This window comes from Myiozetetes cayanensis, unplaced genomic scaffold (assembly GCF_022539395.1).
Source record: "Myiozetetes cayanensis isolate MyiCay16 unplaced genomic scaffold, myiCay2020 scf29, whole genome shotgun sequence".
Taxonomy (NCBI): Eukaryota; Metazoa; Chordata; class Aves; order Passeriformes; family Tyrannidae; genus Myiozetetes; species Myiozetetes cayanensis.
Genome location: NW_026087510.1, coordinates 3,703,202 through 3,729,637, shown reverse-complemented (window position 1 = coordinate 3,729,637; position 26,436 = coordinate 3,703,202). Strand labels below are relative to the sequence as shown.

Genomic DNA, 26,436 nt, shown 5'->3' with positions numbered 1-26,436 from the left:
AGCACACCAAGCAGCAGGAGCCGAACACGGAACCTTTCCAGCCGCACTTGTGCGTCTTGCGTAACGTCCCGGGATTCAAGAATGCCGTGGAAAAAGACCAACACACAGAAACTGAGGGGTGGAAACAGCTCAAGGAGGTATGAAACTGTATTGTTTCCCTGGAAACCTGTCCGTGAGCTGAACATAAATTATTCCTGCTACTGTTGAAGCAGCTTTTATCTGTGAGTTGATAAAGTCAGGCTTGCTTATCGCCGCTAACGCGTCACATCTCTCACCACAGCTTGAGTCATTTGCTGGTGGCACCTCAAACCATCCAGTCTGGGCTTTATGGATCCTGCAACATCAGAGACCAACTGCTGAGATGCTGTGCTGGTCAGCAGGGCTGGTTCTGTCAGACAGTTCCCCCCAGATAATGCTGAACTGTAGAACACCTTTCACCACATCTCACTGAGTTTTCCATCGGTTGCATCTCAGAGGTGAAGAAGTTGTTCTAACTTTTTACTTCTAAGTGATGAGCCAAGCCAGGAATCAGAAGAGTCATAAATCTCATTCTCACTCCTGTTCTGGAAGCTGGTAATTGGTGCAAGACAAACAAAGTAAACGAGCTGCTCAGGTAAGTGCTCCTGCTGGAAATGCACCAGGAAGTGCTTTTTCCAGCTGAGCGTGAAGGTTAAAAACACAACAAATGCGAGACAAGATTAAGAGTGAAGTCCAAAGCAAGAAGCTCGTAAGAGCACCCCTCCATAAATCCCTGTTAGTACCTAAACAGGGCAGGGATTTGACTCTGAGGGGCCTGAGGGGCCACCTGAACAGGCAAGACAAAATGTGCACGGCTTTCCTTTGCCCCTCCACCAGGACAGCGGGAATCCTGAGGGCAGCCTGGAGCTGGAAAGTCTCGGAAGGAAACTCTTTGCTTCCAGCAAGATGAATAATACACCTGTTCCCTACTTGTGAGCAAACACTACGAGGGAATAATTAGAACCTATCTGACCTGAAACCCACATGCCCATTACTGTGGTATTTTTCCACCTACTACAGGTGAAACAGAAGATGGGCTGGACCTGGAAGGGGAGGGGTGGAGTGGCAGCACAAGATGCTGATTTATAAAGCACTGGCAAACAGTGCTCTTTCTCCACAGGCTTTGGACAAGGAGCTCGTCCTGCCTGAAGGATGCCAAGGTGGGAGCAGGATTCCAGCTAACACCTGCTGGCCATCTGAGAGGGACCTACCACCTCCTGCACTCCAGCTGCTCTGAGCCACTTCACCTCCAGCTGGGCTTTGCCTTTTCATCCAGAGACTTTTTCACTCCATCAGGAAAGGAATAAACTCACCAAGATGGTAAAGGTGAGTACAGGTGCAAGGGATTGCCCCTCCTGCATTTGTGTTTCTTCTTAAGAAAAAGCATTAATTTAAGTTTTAATATGCCAGTGTATACCATAAGTACAAGCTAAGAGAAAAACTGAATTAATACCAGACACTGGTGGGTGTGATCAGTTTGGAGAGGGAAGAATTCTAGGACTGGCTGGTTTGATAATCCACAGGTTCATGAGCACTTGCAGATACCAAAATCTAAGATTTTATGAAAATGTGCAGGTTAAAGGTTAAACATAGATCATGCACACAAGTGATGAATAGATTCTACTAACTTCATGAATTTTCTTTATTATCCTCTTCCAACTGCTAAGCTCTCACAGTAGAGAGCTGCTTTCATTCTCTCCTGGTCCCTCTCCTTTATAGGGATTTGAAAAGCTGAACAGATTTTTGGGTGGGATAGTTAAAGAGAGGAGAAGGAGGAGAAGGAGGAAGGTGAAGAAAAAAATCCCAATAGATAAAGCAGATTGTGAATCTTCAGCATGGTAGAAAGAAATAGAACTTGTTGTAATAGACATGTCCTTTCTCTGGGATATTCATCACCAGGCTCAAGTGCTCTAAGAAAGGGATTTCAGCCTTTCAGATCCCCAAACTGCTCCCCAGTTCTTTGCTTTTCCCTTCCTCAAGACACGATGCCAAGACTTGAATATTCCACCAGTTAAAGGGCAGCTTTAAGAGGGTCAGATGCCAATTTTGAGTTCAGAACAGTGTTAAGTAATAAGATGCCCCAATTATTTATTTTTTTCTTGCTATTTCCATTACTTGAGCTCTCTGCTTTGACTCTCCTGACCCTCTGGTGTTTAATCCATAAGGAAGCCTCTGGAATGGGGTCACCCAATAGTCCTTCCAAGGCCTGGCATGTAGTTTACAAGATAATTAGGAACTGGAACGTTATGATTACAGGAGCTGGTAAATCAGTGGCACAGGAAGTTTGCCCTTCAGACCACAGTGTTAACTTAAATTAGGCAACAGCACAACCCCCAAGTTATCCCTGAAAGCAAAACATTATCTGAGGTTTAGCAGCATCCCCAGGTCAGCAGCTTCCTGGCAAAAATAAGGGAATATTTTGCTAACTCCCTGTTAGTTCTGAGCTCTGTGTGAGGAGGAGCAGACTGACTTCTCCCTGGCTTTCAGGTGGTGTTTGCCTCATCTCTCACTTGTGATTGAGTGTAAATATAAATATGTCAATGTTAATTTTAATTAGAAAAGTAACTCTTTAAGTTGTGTATCTGAAAAGCCCCAGGAACAAGCAAGTTCTCGATGAATAAATTTTCCCTCCCCTTTCCTGTTACAAATCTTTTGCTTTTCCACCAATCTCTTCTTGGAGCTGATAAATGACTGAATGGTTTCACACTGGCAGTGGTGGCAGCCTGGGCAGCATTTCCACACTCGGTGTTAGACAATAAGCTGCTAAAAGGGTTGCACATCCCTAAAGGAATCTCTGTAATTTCCATTTGGTGAAGTCCTGCCCATGATCACTGTAACACGCACTGGGTGGATCTCAGGATAAGGCAGGAGCTAACACTTTGAGCTGCCAGGACAAAGGGAGAGCAGGAATTTGTAGGTCGAAAACAAGAAGGAGATTTGGCAGAGTTTGACTTTTTTTTTTTTTTTGTGGTCTTCCACAGAAAAGGTCTGATGTTTACTCAGTTGAGATCTACGGGACAAAAGATCTCCATAAGATGGAGATGGAAGATGAAGACGAAAAGAACAAAGACTTAAAAGGCAACAAGAAAAAAAAGAAGACAGAGGAACTTAAGAAAGAGCTGGACCTGGTGAGTGTTGCTGAGCTCCCATTACACCTGTCAGTGAAATCCAGGGAATGAGCATCTTAATGAGCTGCACTGAAAATCCTGACACAGGGAAGGATTGGCTTCCTCACACCCCTGGAGTGTGCCAGGAAAGTGTTGGGCGAGATTAATGCCTAAAATGAAAGAAGGACTCTGGTTTAATTAAGCCACCAGTGGTACAGAACATTATCTCCCCAAGAAGGAGTTATTCCCCAGATGGAATAACTGTCATCAGTATTTCCTGACAACCTGCCTCTTGCACAGGCAGCCAAGAAACACAGAGAAGGGCACAGACATTTCCAAAAGCATGTCCCAGCTTTAAGCCCAGGGTTTTCCCCCCAACTAACAGCATTGTACTCCAAGGACAGTGCACTAAGCTCAAGAAATCTGTATTTTCCTTCTGGCTTGCTCCCGACCTGCTGGCTGCTCTTGGAAATGTTGCTTCCTCTCCATGCATTCCAGTTTCCCAATCTGGAACATGAGGGTAATTATACTGACCTCTTTTTGGAACTGCTTTGAGAGCAGCTCGGAGGAGAGGCTTCTTACAGGCTGGATGGTATCTCAGAGGGAAAGGACCCCCAGAATGGGCCCCTGGTTCTGTGATTCTGAGATCAATTCACCCATCACGTTTCCAAGGTCTGCCCAGCAGCAGCTAAACAGTTCCCAGGCCATTTTAGCTTTGCCACCAGGGGATGTAACATCACCCTCCTGTTTCTAAAGAGAAACCAAAGCACAGACAAGTTAATTGACTCATCCAAGTGCCCATGAATCACCCTGTGAAAACAACTGTGAGATCTCTCAAATTCTTGGCTTCTAAATCTCAGCTCAGCACAGGATATAATTAGGCCAGTGATACCACAGAGGTGTCACTGCAGGCAAAGGAGAAGAGCTTTGAGATTTCCCTCTCCCACACCCTTTTTAACTGTGGTTAAAACCTGTTGCCTCTTTCTACAGGACTGTGGTGGATAATTTCACATACCCTGCCTTGGCAATCCAGGGCAGAGATTGCTGTCACACGTACTCTGCCACTGCCTGTGCTGCTGAGCCCTGTGCAGCACACAAGGAGGAATTATTTATCCAAAAGAAGCACAGACACTTTAGGCAGGCAGGATTGCCATGAGCACACCGTCCTGTTCTTGTGACAGATTTGCTGGAGGAGGGAGCTATTTACAAAAGTACTCTGCAAATCAAAAGAAAATATCATCTTCCAGTGGAACATACTTATGCTTACCAATGTGCAGATTGACTATTAGTGAAAGTGGGGTGTCATACAAGCAGCTGGATCCGTGGTCCCAGATTCTTGAGCATTCTCCAGATGCCAAAATTCAAATTTCAGCAGGCTGACATTCTGCTCACTCCCATTTTCTCTCTCTTTTGGAATTCAGGATGACCACAAACTCAGCATCTCGGACCTGGAGAAGAAGTATGGTACAAACATCAACAAAGTAAGTCCACGGGCCATCATTATGGAACTGCCTGAATCAGCTGCCTCTGGGCTCCTCAAAGCTTCCAGAAGCAGCAGGAAAGCATTAATAGATATTTTGTGGGTGCCTACATCCATGCTCCCAGTAAAGCCTAAACCAGCAAGTCCACGTGCAGCACTGGCCTGGATTTAAAGTGGAGTTCCCCTCAAGTCTGGAAAAGGCTGATCTACTGTTTTGGAATCAAAATCCCTGCACAAAACGTGGCCTCGGGGTTTGCACCGGGAGCTCAGCTTTTCTAAAGCTTTTATCTGATATTTTGATTTCACTGCAATTCATTTCTCACTGGCAGTGCCTGTAACAACTTAGAGCAAAAGTCTGCAATGGGATGACTTGGGTTTTGGAGGAAACATTACATTTGAGAAACTGTGCACCTGAGTCCCTTTGACACCTGACATTTGAGTATCAAAGCACTGCAATGTGGGCAAAGCACAGACAAGAATTTCAAGAAACCCCTGAGCTACAAACATCTTGTGGAAATGCAGAAACAGCAGCCAAATAACCAATGTGTGTTTTTCCCTGGCTTTCCAAGCACTTAGTCCAGGTGTACCTGATTTATAACCACCAGAATTAAACCCCTTAATGGGCATGGCCCCAGATTCAGTACTCCAGTAAAGAAATATTTGGGTTTTTAGAGCAGATAACTAACAGCAGCCACTTTGGAAATAAAGGTTGCAGATTACGGTGGCTGATTTGTGACATAAATAACGATTAAAGAAACAGCAGCCTGTGGATTTTGTTCTGAGACAAAACAAAATGTGGGTTTTTTTCCTCTGGCTCCATGTTAAACATGTCATTTCCTTCTGCAGGGTCTCTCTAGTGCCAGAGCAGCAGAGGTTCTGGCTCGGGATGGCCCCAACGCCCTCACTCCTCCCAAAGCCACTCCTGAAATCGTCAAGTTCCTCAAGCAGATGGTGGGAGGCTTTTCCATCCTCCTGTGGATAGGGGCTGTCTTCTCCTGGATTTCTTTTGGCATCCAGCTTGCCCAGGGAGCTGAATCAGCCTTTGACAATGTAAGTAGATGAATAACCACCAAGTGAGTATTTGACCCTGTGACAATCTAAGTCATTTAAATACTACACAGTTACTCAGTAACTCCAAGGAGGCCTCTTATTCTTGCAGGACTCTCCCTCTCTGACTGAACACTTCTGATAAAACCTCAAATACTTGACATACCACTTCTGTCCAGAGAGAGCCTATGCAAAGGTTTTATAACCACTGGGCATAATAGAAACACTTATAATAAAGTCCACAAAGAACTCCAGACGGAGTCTTTGACTGATTCCCTTATGAGTTACACTCTGCTGGAAGTATAATTTGTTTGGGCTTGTGTCAGGCACAGTTTAGAGAATGCTTTTAGAGGCATGGGAACCTTGCTATTAAAAGTCATTTTTATACTCAGAAAGCTTTACTTGATCACTTGCAAGGCAACACTTGAAAGCTCTGTTCTCAAACTGTCTTTTCAACTGACCAACACCTCAGTTTTGCAGTCTCAACACAGAGCTATGATTTATTCCAGCAGAGGAATTGCTGAACGCTTGTCCTTAATTAACTGGATTATGCCTTCTGTTAATTAGCTCTACCTCGGAGTGGTCCTGGCACTGGTTGTCATCCTCACTGGAATCTTTGCTTACTATCAAGAAGCCAAAAGCACGAACATCATGGCCAGCTTCAGCAAGATGATCCCCCAGGTGAGAACCACCAGTGACCTTCAGCTGGGATGAAAGTTCATCCTCGAAGTGGCAGGAGCACAACGAGCCCAGCCTGAACACACCCCTTGGCAGGAGGTGCAGAGGGTGATTTCTGTCACACTTGTGTCTTCCAGCAAGCTCTTGTCATCAGAGATTCAGAGAAGAAGGAGCTGCCAGCGGACCAGCTGGTGGTTGGAGACATCGTGGAGATCAAGGGCGGAGACAGGATCCCAGCGGACATTCGCCTCATCTCCGCTCAGGGCTGCAAGGTAAACTGGGCTTGGAAGGGTACAGGAAAGGGGGGAAAAGAGGGTTTAGAGGCTTGGATTACACAGAAAGAATTACCCTCTTGGGTAGGAGGACCTGTTAGAGCTCTAATAGATAGAATCTGATTAAATCACAGAGCAAAAGCTATGCTGTGATGCTCAGCTCATCTAGGACTAACATCTCCACTCCCTGAACATCAAAAGAAGTCATTAGGTCCATACTATGCTCTAGTAATGCTCTTTGCCAGGACAGAGGAAGATACACCAATACATCATTAAGAGTCTCCACAGACCTGGGAAACAAAGGTTTCCAAACCATGTTTTGTTTCAGGCTTCTCCTGAAAATCCCTCTGACAGACACACAGCACTGAGTGAACTGAATTCCCACAGAAATAATCTCTGTCAGTGACAACAGAACTCAGAGAAAAGGCAGCTGAGGGATTTCTGTGGCCCTGCCACTGGTTATTAAACATGCTGCCACCTTGCCATCTGGGCCAGGCATCACTGTGTGTTACTAACCTTAATATGGGCATGTCTCCATTTCATTAAAGGTGGACAATTCTTCACTCACAGGGGAATCAGAGCCACAGTCCCGCTCCTGTGAGTTCACCCACGAGAACCCCTTGGAGACCAGGAACATCGCCTTCTACTCCACCACCTGTGTGGAAGGTGGGTACAGGCACAAGGGCCTCCAGAAAGGCTCCTGCTAAATCACTGAAGCAATTCTGCTGCAAGGAACTCCAGGGGGGGTTTCATTGCTCACAAGAAACTCCTGTCCCAAGCAGAACAAAATAAAACCTCAAGCACTGGGATGGTCAGAGTATCAACCAGCAGGGGTTTTTGTCTGAACAGATATCCTGGTTTTGCGTGCCACAATCAATTAACTGTGGTTCCCTTGCGGGTTTTCCATCAAGAATCCTTTGGAATGTCAAGCTGCAGATGCCTCTAAGAACCTGTCTGGCCTGGGGCTGACTGCTTTCCCTGTCCCTGCAGGCACTGCCACTGGCATTGTCATCAACACCGGGGACCGCACCATCATCGGCCGCATCGCCTCGCTCGCCTCGGGCGTCGGCAACGAGCAAACCCCCATCGCCATCGAGATCGAGCACTTCGTGTACCTGGTGGCAGGAGTGGCCATCTCCATCGGGGTGCTCTTCTTCATTATATCTGTCTCCATGAGGTACAAGATTCTGGACTCCATCATCTTCCTCATTGGCATCATCGTGGCCAACGTGCCCGAGGGACTGCTGGCCACGGTGACGGTGAGTCCGGGCTCGGATGCCGCTCCAGTTCTTGTCTGACTCGGGGGGAGGTTTGTTTTTTTTTTTCCCCATGGAGCTGAAAGGATAAACACTTTCTTTGGGAATTACGGCATGACTGAGCCATTAATCTTAAAATCAACAACCCAGTTTGAAATGAGGTTCTTCAAGGACCACCCTGCCTCAGTCGCTGACCAGCAGAATGACACGACTCATTTCCCCAGAGCCTGTTCCCGTTTGGAAAGGAGGACACTGTACCCTAAAAGATGCATGAAAACTCCACTTATTAACACATCTGTGGATCACTGATATCCCTGGCTGAGGAGCAGCACTGCTAAGCACTGGTAGCTCTAAAGCACCAGCAGTAGTGCAATAATGAAGAGAATCATTTCAGGATTCATTAAGTTAGTGACCAGAACTTCCCCCATTGTAGGTTCTTCCAGATAAAATAGACTCTTAACTGAAAAGACATTTCTATCAGCAGGCAAGCAGGTTCCTCTCAGCATTTAAATGCACTTGTGCTGGTTATAGCTAAACCTCAGGTTTTAATAAAAAGAGAGGAAAAAAAAAAAACCACTGTAGTCAATCAAAAGCAAAAAATGTTCTCTTCCAAAAACAAAACCCACAACAAATCCCAGCAGTATGTAACCTCACTACCCCTCTCTGATCATCCCTCACTAACAGCTGGACTTCTTTGCTCCTGCCAGGTGAGCCTGTCCCTGACAGCCAAGCGCATGGCCAAGAAGAACTGCTTGGTGAAGAACTTGGAAGCTGTGGAAACCCTGGGTTCTACCTCCATCATCTGCTCTGACAAGACAGGAACCCTCACCCAGAACAGGATGACTGTGGCTCACCTCTGGTTTGACAATCAGATCTACTCAGCAGACACCAGCGAAGACCAAACAAGTAAATGTGGCAGTGGGGGATGTGGGAAGGGGCAGCTCCTTGGATCAGACCTGGGATGTTCACACCTACTGGCTGCCAAACTGGTGCCAATGGGAATGTCTTCTGCAGTTAAACCAGACATGTCCTTCCAGACAGACGTGCAAAGTCCCTTCTTAGACATGTAGAGATGTGAAAATAAGAATTAATATTTGAACTCCACTCATGGAATAGTCTGGAGGAGATTCTTCTCCAGAGCCTTCTGCCAACAGTACATTTAGGAGGGAAGTGAACAGAGAAACATCATCTAAACACCTTCAGCAGCCCTGTTAACTGATGGATGGGAAAGTTTGGGCCAAAATGTTTTTCTGTAAAAGAACCTGTCAAAAGAGCGATTTTATTCTGAAAATAGAACAATTCTGTTGTTTCACACTTTAAGCTTCTACCTCTATCCCATAATGTGCTAAAGGGTGCAGTGACCCCATAACTTGCTAAAGGGTGCCATGTGTGTTTTTCTTCTCTCAGCCCAGCCCTTTGATCAAACCTCTCCATCATGGACAGCGTTATCCAAAATTGTGACCCTCTGCAACCGGGCGGAATTCCGGCCAGGCCAGGAGAACCTCCCCATAATGAAGGTAGTGCCCACTTCACACCAGCTTATTTCCCTTCCTCTGAGAGGACAATTCATTCTGCTTGGTTTTAGGAATCTCTTAAGTTCCTACTATTACTGCTGTACACTCACAAAACATTTAACACAGGGGAAAAACCCACACACACAGCCAAGGGTGTGGAATCACAGAATCACAGAGTATCCTGAGCTGGAAGGGATTCACAAGTCCAGCTCCTGGCCCTGCACAGGATATCCCCAAGAATCCATGTCTGGCAGTATTGTCCAAACACAGCTGTGCCTGTGAGGAAAAAGGCAACACGAGCAGCAAGAATCTCTACACTAATAATTACTATGTTATTAATTTAATATAGCAAAGGTAAACATGCCTTAATGAATGTCTTCACACTTGACTGCTTGAAGGTAGTAAATTCCAGTGACCACACTACCAGAACACAGCCCTGATTTCTGCTGTTTACTCATCCATGCCTTCCAGAATTTAATTTGGATTTGTGCCTCAATTAGGTCACCTAGAGCTGTGTTCCAAAGGTTGATCACACGAATCTGCTACCCAGAATCAAACACCAATTTCCTCTGGGCCGTAGCTCAGCTCTAACTCCAAGACTGGATATTCCAAATTTTTACTGTCATAATTTTCCAGGACAGCTTGAGGATTCATTGTAGATTCGTTGCTGCTAAAGCAGCAAACGTGTTATTGAATCATGGAAGTGCAGAAGTACTACAAGAGCTTTTATAAACTCTTTCTTCTTTTGTGCACACAGAGAGTTGTGGTGGGAGATGCCTCTGAAACAGCTCTGCTGAAGTTTTCTGAAGTAATTTTGGGCGATGTCATGGATATCAGAGCACGGAACAAGAAAGTGGCTGAAATTCCTTTCAACTCTACCAACAAATTCCAGGTGTGTTTCGCTTTTGGAATTCATTTTATGCCAGACTGTTCCCACCTTAAACCATTTCTATCACTGGGTCTATAAAGCAACTATTTTGTGACCTGGAAGCCTTAATGCAGTAACTCAGTGATACAGGAAATTTAAGTTATAGCAAGTACAAGACATTTGATGGCATGTACGATATCCTCGTGGAAGAGAACATTGCTTCCAAGCAAAAAAAAAAAAAAAAAGCACCACTGATGCTCTTTCAACCCATTTCCCATTTGTGGCACACAGCTCTCCATCCACGAGACCGATGACCCCAGTGACAAGCGCTTCCTGCTGGTGATGAAGGGGGCCCCAGAGAGGATTTTGGAGAGGTGCAGCACCATCATGATCAACGGCAAGGAGGAACCGCTGGACAGCGAGAAGGCAGAAGCTTTCCAAACAGCCTACATGGAGCTGGGGGGCATGGGGGAGAGAGTGCTGGGTGAGTCCAGCTGGAGGGACTGCCTGAGAGCTGCAGGAGAATGGGATTTAAAATCTTGGTGCATCCAGCATGGCTGGAAAGGTGGTTGAATGCACTGGAGGCAAGAGCAAACCCTGACGTTATAGAGCAAATTTTCCTCTTTATCCCACTGTGCATCACACCAACCCGGCTTTCTTTTCAGGTTTCTGCCACTTGTACCTGCCTGAAAACGAGTTTCCAGACACCTACCAGTTTGACACCGACTCCATGAACTTCCCAACCTCCAACCTGTGCTTTGTTGGGCTCTTATCCATGATTGACCCACCCCGTTCCACGGTGCCGGACGCCGTCTCCAAATGCCGCAGCGCTGGGATCAAGGTAGGGGTTTTACAGGGAGAACCACAGTGATCCTACAGAAATACTCAGGATAATATAAACTCTTCAGAACTTCCACCACGTTGTCATGAAGCATCTTTCCACCAGGGCTACACTTGCTAAGAACCTTTATCCACAGGAATCACAAATCTCAAAACTGTCCAAGTTGAATGTGAAGCAATAATCCCCCTAATTTCACTCCTAGGGGATCCAGAAGCAAACTTTCAGCTCTAAGCAGAGGTGAAAAATCTATACAAATAAAGGAAAATAATCTTTGGAATTGCAGATCTCAGATGAGAGAAATCCCAAGCCTGATGAAATTTTCCTATAGCCTGAAGACAGATCTGGCAACTTTTCTTCAAGAAAAACAAGAAGAGGCTGTGTCTTATCTGTCAGGACATCTCAGTCACAAGGATCCACTTTAAGATGCAATATTCTAAGGAGCTCTCACCATCGAACATACCTAATATAGATCCTTACATAAAGGCTCCTTTATTCTGCATTTTTCTCACCTTGCTGCCTGTGACAAGTTCTTCCTTCACAGCCCTGATAAAACAGCCTCAGTAAGGAGAGTCAGAGACCAGATGTCGATGTGGAACTCAGTAATTACTGCTCATAATCTCCCTTTGTCATGTACACAGCCCAGCCTTCCAACCCTAAACTGCTTCCTGGTCTTGCAACAGCAGCTATTCCACCTTATCTCCCTCCAGCCAGGGCATATCCCTTTGTCCCTCACCCTTGTCCCTTTCCCCAGGTTATCATGGTCACTGGCGACCATCCCATCACAGCCAAGGCCATTGCCAAGAGTGTGGGCATCATTTCAGCCACCAGTGAGACCGTGGAGGACATTGCCAAGCGCCTCAACATTCCTGTGGAGCAGGTCAACAGGAGGTAAGAGCAAACAGAGCACAGGGAATGCCTGTGGGCTCGTTTTCCTCCCTGGGAGAGCCCAGTTCTACACCCAGCTGCTTTCTGCTTTTCTGTTCCATGACACACTCTCAGTTGGGTCCATCCAACGTGCCATCCTTACCTAAACACCTCACTGGCTCTCATCTTCACTACCCTTGAAGAAAACCCAGCAAATTATAATATACAGATCATGTTTGATTCGCTGTCACAGCCCTTTCGACAAAACACACACACAAAAAGCGAAATTCAGAATCACAACAATCACTACTGAAGGACCATCAGTCCAAATTCCTCTTTCACCCACTAAATGTGGGAGAAAAAAATAGCATCACAGGGATAAAAGCTCTTTCCAGAAGAGATGTCTTCCCCCTCTCCTGTCCCTCCCTCCCACTGAGAGGCCTCTTTAAAATGCATTTTCTGCTGCTCAGGAGGAAGCTTCAATGACTCCCCTCTGTCTCCAGGTAACTGTTAATTCACTCCGCATTTCTGCAGCGCCTTTCATTCAACACCTGCTGATTAACAACGAACTGCTTCCCAAATTACCTCAATTTGCTGCTTCCCCACTACTCAGCTGCGTTTACATGCTTTCCACGGAGTGCACTATTTTTATCCCAGCCTTTTTAATTGGAAAAATTCACCCGTGGCTCTTGCAGGGAAGCCACAGCAGCGGTGGTCAATGGGATGGAGCTGAAGGACATGAACTCGGAGCAGCTGGACGAAATCCTGTGTAACCACTCCGAGATAGTCTTTGCTCGGACATCACCCCAGCAGAAGCTGATCATAGTCGAGGGCTGCCAGAGGCAGGTGAGTAAGAGGTGGGGAAGGTCCCACTAGGATATGGCTCCATGCCCTCCAGGAGCTTTCCCCAGCTATCAGCCCCCGGGGTGAGAAGGGTGGAAGGCGATTCCCAGCGCTCCCTGAGCTCTGTTTATACTCTTTTCACTGAGCTGGGACATTATCTAACAGATTGCCATCAACACTGCCTGGACACGAGCCAAGCCACTCAGATCCCGGTTACACACTCTGAACTCCTGCTGACAAAATGAGCTTTCCCTGGGTTTCGCTGGCTTGGAGCTGTACCCAGGGTCTGGATTTTGGCTGGAACTCCCACAAGCAGCTGTGCTGCACATAAAGCCTCCTGGGCAGAGACTGCACTGCTTGGGAAGCTGCCTCTCCTGGGGAATTCTTTTAAACCCAGATAAAAAGCAACTGCTGCTGCCACATCCTCTCATCTCCCGTGGCCATTCAGACCTGCTGCCCATGGGGATGTTCAGGAGTGAGGTGGTTGAGTGGTGCTGGGTTTAGTGGCAGTGCTGGGTTAACAGGTTGGACTCGGTGAGCTCGAAGCTCTAAAGGATTTATGGTTCTAAAGGTATGAACCCCACAAATCGTCAGGGCACGATTTATGCATGACCAAGCCTTATCTCTGTTGCTTTCAAAGACTGTAAATCAACCCACAGACAGCAGGATTTAAAGACAGTTTGTCCCATCCACGGGCAATAATATTATGTAAAGGAGTGTGGAGTGCAGCCAGCACAGGAGGCAGAGAAATGACTCCTACAGAGCTCTCTAAAAGATGCAAATTGCCATCAAAAGATCCTCCCTTCAGAAATGACACCTTCCAGGTAGATGCTGTGAATCAAAGCCACACTAGTGCTGTGCCTGGACTTAGTAGAGAAGACATGGCACAAGACACTATTTTAGCTTTGTAGTTATGCCAGCACTAAGCTTTCCAATCAGCATTATTGGGTTTAAGCCTGAACTGCTTTCAGGAGAGTGGGAAAAAAAAAAAAAAAGAAAAAAAAAGAAAAAATGTATACGAAAAAAAGAGATGAAATGGAAAGATTTTATTTTTTGAATGGTCTCTGTTTGGCACATGGTGGGTAAATGTGCTCTGCACTGCTCAGACACCCACACTCCTGGGAGATTTAAAGGATGGAAAGGAACACCCTCCCCCCTCAACTCAGTCTCCACGCTATGTTTAGTGCTTAGAGCTTATAAGCCCTTCTGTACATGGCATTATTTATAGGTAGTGACACTGAGCTAAATCCCCCCAGGGACAGGACACTCAGCATTTCTATTAATCACTTTGTCAGGCTTTTTCCCACTTGGAACACCCTGTGTTGCACCAAACCACAAACTCCTGCATCAGCCAGAGCAGGACCTTTAGCTGCAGGATAGTTCCATGGGAAGATAACAAAGAAGCTGAGTGGGATAAGCAGAGTTTTCCATCTTTTGGATTACTAGAGCAATTCTAGCTTAGGTTGATGATGGCCAGAAGCTGTTGGGATAGGATGAGAACGGGCTCTAAGTCAGCTGTTACATAATTTACAATTAGGATGAAACCTGGCAGATTCTGTAGGCACTTCACAAGAAAAAACCCCAAAAACCAGGACAGAGCATGTTGTATCAACCAAATCTCACCCAAATGACAGAGGTGAACCTGTGTCTGTTCAGACAGGGATAGACCATATATATACATATATCAATATCTAAATCTTTAAGCTTATATTCCACAGAAAAAAACTATCAGATTAACTGCATTTGAAGTGCATTTAATTGAGGAGTCTACTCTGTAGGATGTAGTGAATCATGTACCCGAATTTTCCATATTTCTGCTGTAGTGGGAACCTAAATGACCAAGTCAGAGACAGACATTATCACACAGCAATCTGAGGTTGCTGTCCTAACCCCACCTACCATCCCTCTGACCGTTTCCTGGGGGTACAAAGAGGATTCAGAACTTCTTATCAGCACCTTTTTCCTAGAGGTGTAAAGAGTGTGCTGAGAGCAGCCTTTCCTTAGGAGCAAATAACACCCCTCTCCTCACCAACCCACACCTGCATCCTTTGTGTCTTCCAGGGAGCAGTTGTTGCCGTGACTGGAGATGGAGTCAATGACTCCCCCGCCCTGAAAAAAGCAGATATTGGAATTGCTATGGGCATTGCTGGCTCTGATGCAGCTAAAAATGCAGCTGATATGGTTCTGCTGGATGATAACTTTGCTTCCATTGTCACAGGAGTGGAGGAAGGTAAAAAAATAACGTTGCTATCCACTTTCTGAGCTGAGAGCTGCTGTCACACAGCACTGGCCAGGCCTCCTGATCTTCTTCTCCACCCTGCACTCACCTCCTCCTTTTTTCTTTCTGGATTTGGAAATGTGATTTTGATACCTGGGAAAATTGGGAATTAATTCCACTTAGAGACATGAAAATCATCCCCTCTCTCACACAGCGTTGATTTGCTACTGCTGTTTGATCAAGCTCCAGACAAAAGCACTTCCCAGCTTGCTCCCATGAGTTTGGAGCCTCACGAAGATACAAGTGGTTTTCTCTGCATTTTCAGTCTGTTACTTGCTCTCACTTCACCTCCACACCTATGACAGTTCCACCCACTCCAATCTCACCATAAAGGTTCTGGGGTTTCCATTAAAACTTCAGCACCTTGTGGAATGGGACTTTTTCCCCTCAAACCTTCTCACTGAAAGAGAGTTTTTATTACACTTGAATTTTCAGGAGGCTCTAAGGGAAGGTTGGTTAGCAGTTAAAAAAAAAAACAGCCAACCAACCAATCAAAAAACCCCACAAAAATAACCTGTAAAGTGCATGAGGAAACATATGAGGAAAGTCAACATAAGCACTAAACATTTTCACTTCAGTTTAGTTAAAAATGGAACTTTTTCTTCTGGAAAACACTTAAGAATTCACTTTTACACAAGTGTTTCCTTCTCCTCCAGGCCGCCTGATCTTTGACAACCTGAAGAAAACCATCGCCTACACCCTGACCAAGAACATTGCTGAGCTCTGCCCCTTCCTCATCTACATCATTGCCAGCATTCCGATGCCCATTGGCACCATCACCATCCTGTTCATTGACCTGGGCACAGACATTGTGAGTTGGGGTGTTTTAAGCCAATTTGCTGCTGGAACATCCAGTGAGAGGGGCTGGGTGCAAAGGGAACGCAGAACAAAGGAAGATTTCGCTGCCTTACCCCGCAGCTGAGTAACAAGGGAGTGAAAGAGGAAGTTAAAAGCAGCCAGGGATAGAGAAAGATGAGTAGAAAACAACAACTACCTGCAGAGGGGGAGCAGGAAGCAAAGCCTTTCTGATCTGTGCTGACAAGAACAATTAGATGTGAGCAAAGAGCAGTGTGCTTCAATCAAGAGATCACAGAAATCACTGCAGGGGATGAACACCAGATATTTCACCAGAGCCAAGGGATCTGGAAGGCCCTTTAATGCTTTTCACATCCTCCAGCTTTGTCAGTTGTCATCTGATCACCAGATCCAGGAAAGAGTCTCAGACTTCCCTCAAACCCTTGAAACACGGGGAGGGAACACCCCAAGGATCCTTCTCCCCTTTGCTCTGTGTGCCCTGACAAGGCAGCACATGAGAACAGAACCACCTGAAAACTGCTACTTTGCTGATGAACACCCCAAAAAAACCGGGCCAGTGCTGCCCCCAGGGCCCTGATGGGTTGTTTGTGTTGCAGATCCCCTCCGTGGCACTGGCCTACGAGAAAGCTGAGAGCGACATCATGAACAGGAGGCCTCGGAACAAGAGGAAAGACCGGCTGGTGAACGAGCAGCTGGCTGTGTACTCCTACCTGCAGATCGGTAGGTTGGCCTCCCAAACACTGCCTTGCACCAGCAAAGCAAGACAGAGTCAAGCTGATCCGGTTTTTTAAAAAAAAAAATGGAAAGCTGAAACTCAACTCCCTCCTCTGCAAATTTACTGACTCCCCCCTTCACTACAGCGGGGTTTTATCTACAGGGAGCAAGAAACTCGGAGCACCAAGAGCTCTAAAACTACCTGTGGACTCCTGGCATGTGCCCCAGTGCTCCTTAATTTGGTTCTTCCTCATCAAACCCTTTGATTTTGCAGGCATCATGCAGTCAGTGGGAGCCTTTGTGACCTATTTCACCGTCTATGCTGAGCAAGGTTTCCTCCCTTCCACCTTGCTGGGCGTGAGAGTCAACTGGGAAAGCAATGACATCAACGACTTTGAGGATTCCTATGGGCAGCAATGGGTAAGGAAGCTCTGAAAATTCCTTGCACTGCCTCTCCTTAAAAATTCTGTGCTCTGCTCCAAAATAAAGAAAGGAAAAGGAGGTTTAGATGCAAATACAATTAGTTGACATGCAATGCTCCTTCAGGATACACTCTTCAGAGCTCCCTGCCACCCAGCTTCCATTCAGCCTGCCTTCTTTCATTCATTCTTCTACAATTTGCCCACTTTCTCGTTCAGAACTTCTGGAGAGGCACCTTCTTCTCTGCACTTTGTGTTTAAGCAGCCAGAAGCATCCTCTCTCTCAGCCCTGCTTCTGAACAGCACCCCTGCCAAGTCCTTTGCAGTCTCTGCCTCCCCCTTTCCCTCCTCACTCATCCTGCAGAAATCACAAGGCAGAAGCCACTGATGAATGAACACAAACACCTCCTCACACCCAGCTCGTGCTGCAGCCTCGTGACTCGGGCCCAGGACCTGTTGGAGCAGAACTGGCCCAAATCTGATGGCTGTGGGTCTAAATCTGGAGCAGCTCTGCATTCACACCTCAGGAACTGAAATCAATCCCACTCTCGAGGTTTGCACGAGATATGAGTGTCTGGTATAACCCTCTCTGATTTTTCCTTCCCTTTGCAGACTAAATACCAGAGGACCTACCTGCAGTGGACAGGCTACACTGCCTTCTTTGTGAGCATCACCATTCAACAAGTTGCTGATCTGATCATCAGGAAAACACGGAGAAATTCCATTTTCCGCCAGGGCCTTTTCAGGTGAGTTTTGGAGGTTTGACTCTTTTGGAATCCCACAATGGGTTGGAAGGGACCTTGAGGATCATTCGGTCCTTCCCCCTTGCCACCTTCCACTAGCCCAGGGTGCTCCAACATCCAGCCTGGCCTTGGACACTTCCAGGGATCCAGGGGCAGCCACAGCTTCCCTGGGCAACCTGTGCCAGGGCCTCCCCACCCTCACAGTAAGCAATTCTTTCCTAATATCTAATCTAAACCTATGTCTCAAGTTATCCTGCAGCTCATTTCAGAAGCAGGTCAGCTCAGTGATTTGACCCACTCTCATTCAGCCTTTGCACAAAGACCAAGTCTGGCCTCGAGCAACCACAAATCTCAGACAAACATTTTACTACTCCTCCCCTCACCCCCCTTTCCTGCTTCAGGAGAGGGGTTTTCTTTTAAAGCAGGGCATTGTATTCATTAGTCTGAGAATGCATAAGCTTTAAACTAACTCTCCATTCATTAATATGTCCCCTATTTAAAAAAAAAAAAATAAAAGGGAGTTTCCTTTCCAGATTATTTTCTCAACTTCTTTATGTAGTTATCAACAGATAGCACGTTTGGAGCCCTCTGAGATAACTCCAGGCTCCAGAAGGGGAGATACCAGCTGGCCACCCTCTGCACCCTTCAAACCCACAGGAGCCAGGGAATTCAAAATATCTGCCGGCACAGAGGCCACCCAGAAAAGCTGACATTCACCCCGAGTCCTTGTGATAGGAGAGCGATTGACTTGTTCTCCATCCGTTATCTGCAGGGACAGAGCCCACACCTATGTGCACTTCCTTACAGCAACACCTGAGTCACGCTGGGCACGCTCCCAGTGCCCCAGCCAGCAGCAGTGTGTGCATCCCAAAGCTTGCTGCCAGCTGGGAATGCTGCCAGGGGGAAGCAGGAGCACGTGCAGTGGCGGCAGAGCCCACCCTGTGCCCGCGGTGCTCACCTGGGGTGTAACTCTCCCTCTCTTTGGTCTTCCCTGCAGGAACAAAGTCATCTGGGTGGGTATATTTTCCCAGATAGGAATTGCTGCGGTTCTCACCTACGGCCTTGGACACGTTACAGCCCTGAATTTCACACCCCTCAGGTGAGTTTTTGGTGCTGCTGAACTGCCCTTGCCCTCCCCATGCAAACACACAAAGGGGGAGCAGGGTGCCCATGCAGCACCACTCAGGGGTAAATATTGAAGAATATTCATTATGAAGAGCAGAATGGGCTATTTCTTAAGCAGAAATGACATTATTATTATAATTTCCACCTTATTCCATCTAAACTCTCAGATATGCTCCATTTTTCTGCCATTTTCAGAGGCTGTAAATACCACCAGGCAATGTTTCCTTCTAGATAGGATCTGGAACAGATTAATTAAGACTGGGAGGCTTTATGGGCACATTTGAGTGCTTAGTTAAGACAAAGGAAAGAGGCCCAAAAGTCCAGATTCTCTTTTAGTGACATCAAGCAGCACAGAGACCCCAGAAAGGCAGCTGGGTGGTTGTTAATGCCTCTGACTGAGACCCTCTTCCCACCCTGCCAGGTTCCAGTACTGGTTTGTGGCTGTGCCCTTTGCCATCTTGATCTGGGTCTATGATGAAATCCGTAAGCTGCTCATCAGGAGGTACCCAGGAAGTAAGTACAGGATTCTTCCAGTTTAATATTTCGATTTAATGTGCCTTTTCCTACCCTTTCACTCACAGGTGGCTGCTTAAAAAGGAACCACTTGTAGCCAATGACCACTTTGCCTTTCTGAGGGAAAAAGAACTGATTATTTTTCTTCTCCTCTCCCTTCTCCTCCTGCAGGTTGGTGGGACAAGAACATGTATTATTGAAACAGTCCTTACCAAAGGTTTTCTTCCTCCTCCCTGGAGAGATTCTTCCCCCCACGACTCAGCCTCTGCTGCTTTCAAAGTCCTGTCTGTGCAATACCAAGCATGGATTTGCCCCACGATGGGGTGAAGAGATTTCATGAGTTTAATGAAGAAATAAGGACTTTAGAGGTTGATGAATTAACCTCCCACCGTACTGTAAAGCCAAGACTTGTCTAGAAATTGAAATACTACCTGTTTTTGTAACGACTACGATTTCCCCTCGTTCAAAGATGAACTCTGAGAGGAAAACACACATAAAGGACAAAAAACAAAGACAGAAATTCCATATAACCCAAGGCATTAATTTGCACTGAAGGTGTTGTTTGCTGATTTTGTTCTGGTGGAACTGAATTCCGGGCGAGTGCATACACAGATCTGTGTTCCCTTACCAAGGGTAAAAGTGATGTATAGGAATAATTTGATAATAAAACTTTTTCCAGAAAACTGTTCTCCACCTTATGTTCTTATAAAGACTGAGAAAAGCTGAGTGGAACAGGGAAGGACCTGCCAGGTCACAGGGGAAAGAGGTGCCCCCCTTTGGCTTTTTTTTGCCCCCATTTATAGCCCAACATACTCGAAATCCTTGTTTTGACAAATTTGTCTTGAAAATCAAGGCACAAAGCAGAAGATTTGAACACTTTGAGAGCCCAAATTCCATGCTCCCTTTCCAAAGGTGACAACCTCCAAGGCAAAATAATCCTTGGGATGGATTAGCTGGGAACAATTAAAGCTCTCTTTGAAACCAGGTCTTGAACAGGGTCATTTCAGCAGGAAACAGGAGGTCCCACATCTTGTTTAGACCAGGGCTCGACCAGTTATAAAGCAAATGATAGATGATATGTACTAAATTTCACATTTAAATACAAGTCTAGACAAGCTTTAGGGAAGAAACAAGGGCAGCAAATGAGAACTCCTGTTGCATCAAACAGCAAGAGGGATTGCCAGTGAGGGAGAAACCAAGCTGAGGGAGGGGAAGGAGAGGAGTGTTTTCCAAGCTAAAGCTGCCTGTCCAAAAGTCCACACCCTTCTGTTAGAAGCTACTTTGCATTTTGTGACCTTCCTTCCTCAAAACTCCTCACCTTAATCCCTGGCTGGGCATTGCACTGGGTATCAATTATACTGGGTATCAACAGAGGGAGGTGAAGAAGGAGGAATTGCCAAGGAAGAAGGAAGAGGGACAGAAAACGAGCCTGGAAACAATGGGTGAGTCCAAATTCCAGATAAATGTGCTGCTTATCACTGGCAGTGCAATCCTGGAGCACGCCAACAACAGCAGGAGAGGTGCCAAGCTGACTCATTCCAACACCTTGGCACTTGCCAGGAGCCAGCACTGATTTGTTTTGTCTTCTGTTTAAAAGCCAGCAAAGATACGAGGAGAAATTCCACGGGTGAGCAACATGACCTGCTTTCCAGCACCTCCAGACTGGCCAAAATATCTGTTCAAATAAGAGACAAGAGGAAAGAAAGGGGAAAGACTCGATGTTGAGGGGGCAGTTACTGCACAGAACCAGGAAAGAATATAATAGCTATGGTTGTTTTACTTCAAAAACAAAGTGTATTTTATTGAAACAACTTCTAGAAAAAATGACTGGATAGGTTGTAGAGAATGTACAAGAATATACAAGACTAAAAGCACAGTGCAAAACCACCTCTGGAGTAAAGAGTCTCTTTTCTCCCACTGGCTGAAGACCAAATCTACAACAAATTCTTACAAAAAGAACTTTGTCTCGTGGTGCTGTAACTCCTGACAGTTATCACCTCATAAACACAACCCTAGGGAGGACGGGGAGAGTTTTCCCTCCCAGCCCTGCCAGCTGGAGTGCAGTTTGTTCCTGGATAAGCCCAGCACCCCTGACTGCAGTCACAGACAAACCACTGTCCTGCCAGTGCAAACCAAACCCAGGATAATTTCTGATTATGTCCACAGCACAGCATATAAAAGACTGACAAACCCACAGGGCCACAGGAGAGGAGATTCCCAGCATTCCAAGGCCAAGTGGCAGCGTTACAGCTGTAACACTGGAACCTGATCTGGCTGCTTCTTCACATTTCTAGGAACGTTCTTTTGCCATCTCACAAAGCATCGAGTCTCTGTCTGACAACTGCAGCCTCCCCACCATCAGAGGGAACTTTGCTCTGGGATGGAAGAAGAGTCAAATAAAGAACAAAGAAGGAACAAAGCAACACAGGCTGGAGAAAAACTCAGCAGCAGGGGAGAAATAAAAAAAAAAAAAAGAGAAGTTCTGAGAGGAAGACTTAAAAGATGGATGTGATCCATCCATTTTGACATCAACATATGGTCCTGAGAGAGGAGCAAAAGAATTCTGCTCTTCTGTCATAGCAGTGTCTGAAAGCCACCAAATGTCTGTCTCCTCATCCCCTCTGTGCAGGAGTGAGTGGGGAGGAACACATTTCCCACCTGTATAATCGTTTTAGGGGGAAAAACAAGCAATGTAGAAGATCAGTGACAGAATAAAAACCAATCCCAAACCAACCAGAAAAAACAAAAAAAAGAAAAAAGCAAAATGAAACAATAAAAAAAACAATAAAATAACAAACTAAAGGGGGACAATGATCTGGAGCAAACACCTCGAACCCTGCAAATGATTCTGAAACAGTCTGCTCTCATACCTGTAGAGTCAGTTTTGCTTCTAAGAAGAATTGCCAACAAATGCTCCTTTGTGTTTCCAGTGTTGCTTAGTCACAGCTCTCCTCAGGGGCTGAGATTAGTCTGTAGGCACCCTGTCAGCTCTGTAGTCTGTGACTCCATCACACCAGCATTCCTTTGAGAGACAAGATGTTCCCTGCAATCTGTTTTACCATATCAATGCCTGAGCAGAAAGTTCAAATCAAAGCAACTGAAAAGACAAGTGAAGAAATCAGAATATTGACATAATTTTCCACGAGGGCAAAGCCTGCAAACACCTGAAGACAAGAACCACTGTTTCTAAATCTCAGAGCCTTCCCAGTATTACAAAAGAAAAACAGACAAACAGGCCACAGGCATGGAAAGAATGAATCCTGCATTTGCTCATGGCATTTGTGTTGGTTTGAACCAGCAAACCTGGGAATTGCTGCACAGGACAGGGCAGTGCAGGGACCTCCCAGCCCAGTGTCACCATCCTCTGTTGACATCCCAGGCATGAGGGTTTGGGATCTGATGCAAGAGAGTGTGGAACTAAACACAGGCCTCTTTTAACCCCCTGAACTCCGGGAGCACTGCAGTGTTCACGAGGAGAAGGTGGCACAATCCAGCTGCAAACTTCAGCGACTCAAACACACCCAGAAGCATCTTCCCTCCAGTCTCATGGCCAGTTTATAAGTAGCAGCCTCACACATCAGTTCTTACACTTAGTGCTGCATCATTTATTCCCTTGAATCTGCTCTGTCTCCCGTTTTTGAGCAGGTTAAAGGATGTTCACCGTGGCAACTTCGTGTCCTCGTGGCTCCCAAATTAAAAATGTTATTGGGATTCAGTTAAATTCCAGATCTGGGCAGAACACTCTTTAATCCACGCTCTGAAAAACTTATTTGGCAAGTTCCTTATATTATAGCTGGGAAGGAAGATAATTTGCTTTCCTGGTCAGGTCTCTGCACAGCTTTTTCACTCAGCTTTGCACAGCCTGTATCACACGGAGCCTCCAACCTTGTGTAGGTTTATTGTTACTCCATGAACAGCCTCTTTATTATTATTATTATTATCATTTGAGGGGTGAGAAAACATGCAGGAACAAATGAATCACGAGAAATACTTCTGTGCTGGATGCTAGAACAAAAAGAAAATGCCATTCCTCCACTGAGTTCTTTCTTGTAAATGCCCTGAGTCAGCTGTGCAGCCTCAGCAGGAACAAACACTGCCCTCAGTCTCAATAACTTGTTATTATGACATGCAATGGAGAGCAGGAGATTTTGAACTGTGAGATAACAGACCTTCAAATAGGCTGTTTCTTTTTTTTTTGCTACAACTCCACTAAAAGCATGCCAAGAGTTAACTCACTAGCTCATAAACTGAGAAATCCTTCTTCAACACAAAACTCTGCCTTCTTGCTCCAGCCTCAGCCAGACTGGACAGGTCTGATGTCCCCTCTGATTACATTGAATTTCACAGCTTTCCTTTCCCTCCCCTTTGCTGAACTCAACAGCTTCTCTGCTCGGTTTTCTCTGGTTTGAACTGGCTCTCAGCATCTCCACCTCCAAAAAATCTAAATACTCTCTCCCCTTTCACCTCTGTGTTATTGGCAAGTCCTGCATTCTGGGCAAGAGCAAAATGAAAAGGGAGAGCTGGCTCCAGGCAAAGGGTTGCTCTGCAGCAAAAAGGGGAAAGGGAGGACGTAAGGATGGCAAAAACTATTATGCAATGCAGTGTGTATAAGTCTGTCCAGGCTGGCAAATTGTACTGGTTGCTCTGTCTGTGAGGTTTGTCTCCTGACCCTCAAAAACTTATTAATAGCAAGACTAACACTAGAATTAGATAGTGGGATTTTAGATCCTACTTCCTAACACACGGATTTTGAACAGGTCAGAGTTACTGAGCGATTTATCTTGGAGTGAGTCAAGCTCTGAGATGGTAACACATCACAATACCTGCCTTTTACCATAACTGTGTGAGAGATAAAGTCCTCACGTGTGGCAGGGCTGGATTTTCCCTTATGCTCAAAACCAAAACTGATTTTGGCATTAGCAAAGAGATGTGTTTATCACTGAAGTGTGGCACGTAGACTTTTCAGTGATGACTGTGCAGAGCACGTTCCCTTTCCTGTAAATCAGTTTGGCAGACCTCGTGTAGGACACTCATTCCCTCTCCAAACAACTAACTAGGAATTCCCAGTATTACATTTTTAACCACAGAATATGATTTAAGAGCTGAAGAATCGTTTGAGAGAGCCTGTGATGTCAAGACTTGAGTGAAGACTGGAGGGCTACAAGTGAAGACTTCTGAGAGTGCCTTCAGTGCCACCAACTCATAGGGAGGGTTCACATTTTCAAACAGAAACTGCAGCCAAATTACACAGTGGAAACTCTTCCCACTACCTCTTCTGCTGCACCACCTCTGGTGCAAGGAACCTCTCTGGCAGACACCAGGATGCTGCTGGCCCACGTTTCCTCAAAGAGGAAAGGAAAACAGAGGAAACAGAGCACAGAAATTCACATTCTCACGCAAACATTTGCAGAGAGCTGCTGTTCTCACTGCAGCGTCAACACCTGCTGAAAATAGGACTGATGCTAGAAAGGCACACTCAACTCACAGCCCATTTGTTCCTGTAACTCAAGAGATTACTGCTGATGTGCCACCACACACAGAACCCTGGGATGACACCTCCTGAGGGTAACCAGTTCTCAAGGGCCTTGCTGGGAATCTGTGACGAAGCAAAGGAAGTTTTCACATCAACACTCAGGGAAGCCCTAAGGAGAGACTCAAACCTGCACCTGCAGAATACAATTATGGTGCCAATCTTGGGGCTCTACACAGCCCCAGAAATTTCTTTAGAGTTACAGAGACCCCAAAGATCTGATCCAGCCCCATCCTCTGACCACCCCTAGCTGGCTGCAGAGTTTTCTTCTGATACCAGAGACCTTCAACAGAGGAAAAACACCCTCGTCCAAAGTCATGCCTTGTTACACCTGCCTTAACTAAGTCAGTCCATGAACTGTTTTTCCAAAACATTATTTTGCAACGACCGAAAAACTAGTCCAGACCCACCAGCGGGAAAGACACCCCCCCGGGAGCAGATAAATCCTGGCAGCACCGCACAGCCCACAATCGCTCCATCCATCGGATTCCAGGCAGCAGCACCACAAAGCACGGCGTGGTTTGCATTCCTAATCACAGCTCAACACACAGGGAAGTTTTAAACCCCTCCTTTCGGCTTGAAAATAATTCGGAGGTGCGAAATTCGAGGCGGTCCTCGAACGAAATGCAGACAAACACAGAAATTCCAGCTGCTAAGTTGTTTACCACGCAGCAGATTCTCCGGACTAACCACGATTCCCACACCGGCAGAGCTACCTCTTGTAACCTGTGAGATGGTATCTTCGAAGCTCATTTGGCACCATTTAAATGCTCGCATTTCTAAGCAGGCTATTTAGGAACCAAAGCTCAGCTGGAATCGACTTTAGCTGGTCTGGTGCTGCTAAAAACCCTTGTAATGTTTTGCCAGGAATTTCAAGGAGAATGCCCAGTCAGAGCAAAGCATTTAAGGACAAACATGACTTTTTTTCTAGCAGATCCATCAGCAAAATCCTAAATAGTCTGGAACTATGTCTTTTATTTGATAACCCACACCAAAACACCACTATGTTTTGTAGCTAATGCCCCTTTAATTGGAAAATTAATTGCAACAACAACTTTTGAAAAGGCTGGAAGATTAATTCCTTCTGTCCTGCGTTTCACCAAGATTTCAAGCAAAAATCCCAAATGAACAAGAAAAATAACTGTTCTTTTTCTTGAGAAGCAAAAATCAGGAAGATGTGCAAGTGCTGTAAAAATGGGCAAAAAGCAAATTCAACCTCCAATTCTGCACCACGAAAAACGGTGATTTTGTAACAACTATGGTAAAAACAACACGACCTTTAACATGGCCTTCAGCTTCTCACACAACTCAACTGCATGCTGAGCCTCTTTCCTCCAAATTTTACCCCAGCAGAGACTCTGTAACTGGTCCTTTTGTACATCCACTGATAGATCAACAACCCAACCTCAAGGTGAATGATTTTATCAGTCACCTACCGCCAGCAGGCAAGGAATGCCCTGAACTATGAGACTATCTTGACAATAAAAATATTGGAAGTGATTGCATTATT

General features: G+C 45.9%; 1 protein-coding gene across 1 annotated transcript; it reads left to right on the top strand.

The window, feature by feature from the left end:
- The first annotated feature begins 1,188 nt into the window (after nucleotides 1–1,188).
- ATP12A (ATPase H+/K+ transporting non-gastric alpha2 subunit) lies at nucleotides 1,189–20,041 on the top strand. Its single transcript, XM_050323125.1, has 23 exons — nucleotides 1,189–1,344; nucleotides 3,000–3,146; nucleotides 4,547–4,606; nucleotides 5,452–5,655; nucleotides 6,220–6,333; nucleotides 6,468–6,602; nucleotides 7,151–7,268; nucleotides 7,593–7,861; nucleotides 8,566–8,764; nucleotides 9,266–9,375; nucleotides 10,130–10,264; nucleotides 10,532–10,724; nucleotides 10,906–11,081; nucleotides 11,833–11,969; nucleotides 12,641–12,791; nucleotides 14,850–15,018; nucleotides 15,723–15,877; nucleotides 16,479–16,602; nucleotides 16,871–17,016; nucleotides 17,628–17,761; nucleotides 18,756–18,857; nucleotides 19,305–19,396; nucleotides 19,568–20,041. The coding sequence occupies exons 1-23, from the start codon at nucleotides 1,336–1,338 to the stop codon at nucleotides 19,594–19,596; spliced, it is 3,108 nt and encodes a 1,035-aa protein (XP_050179082.1). The 5' UTR covers nucleotides 1,189–1,335; the 3' UTR covers nucleotides 19,597–20,041.
- The last annotated feature ends 6,395 nt before the right edge of the window (nucleotides 20,042–26,436 follow it).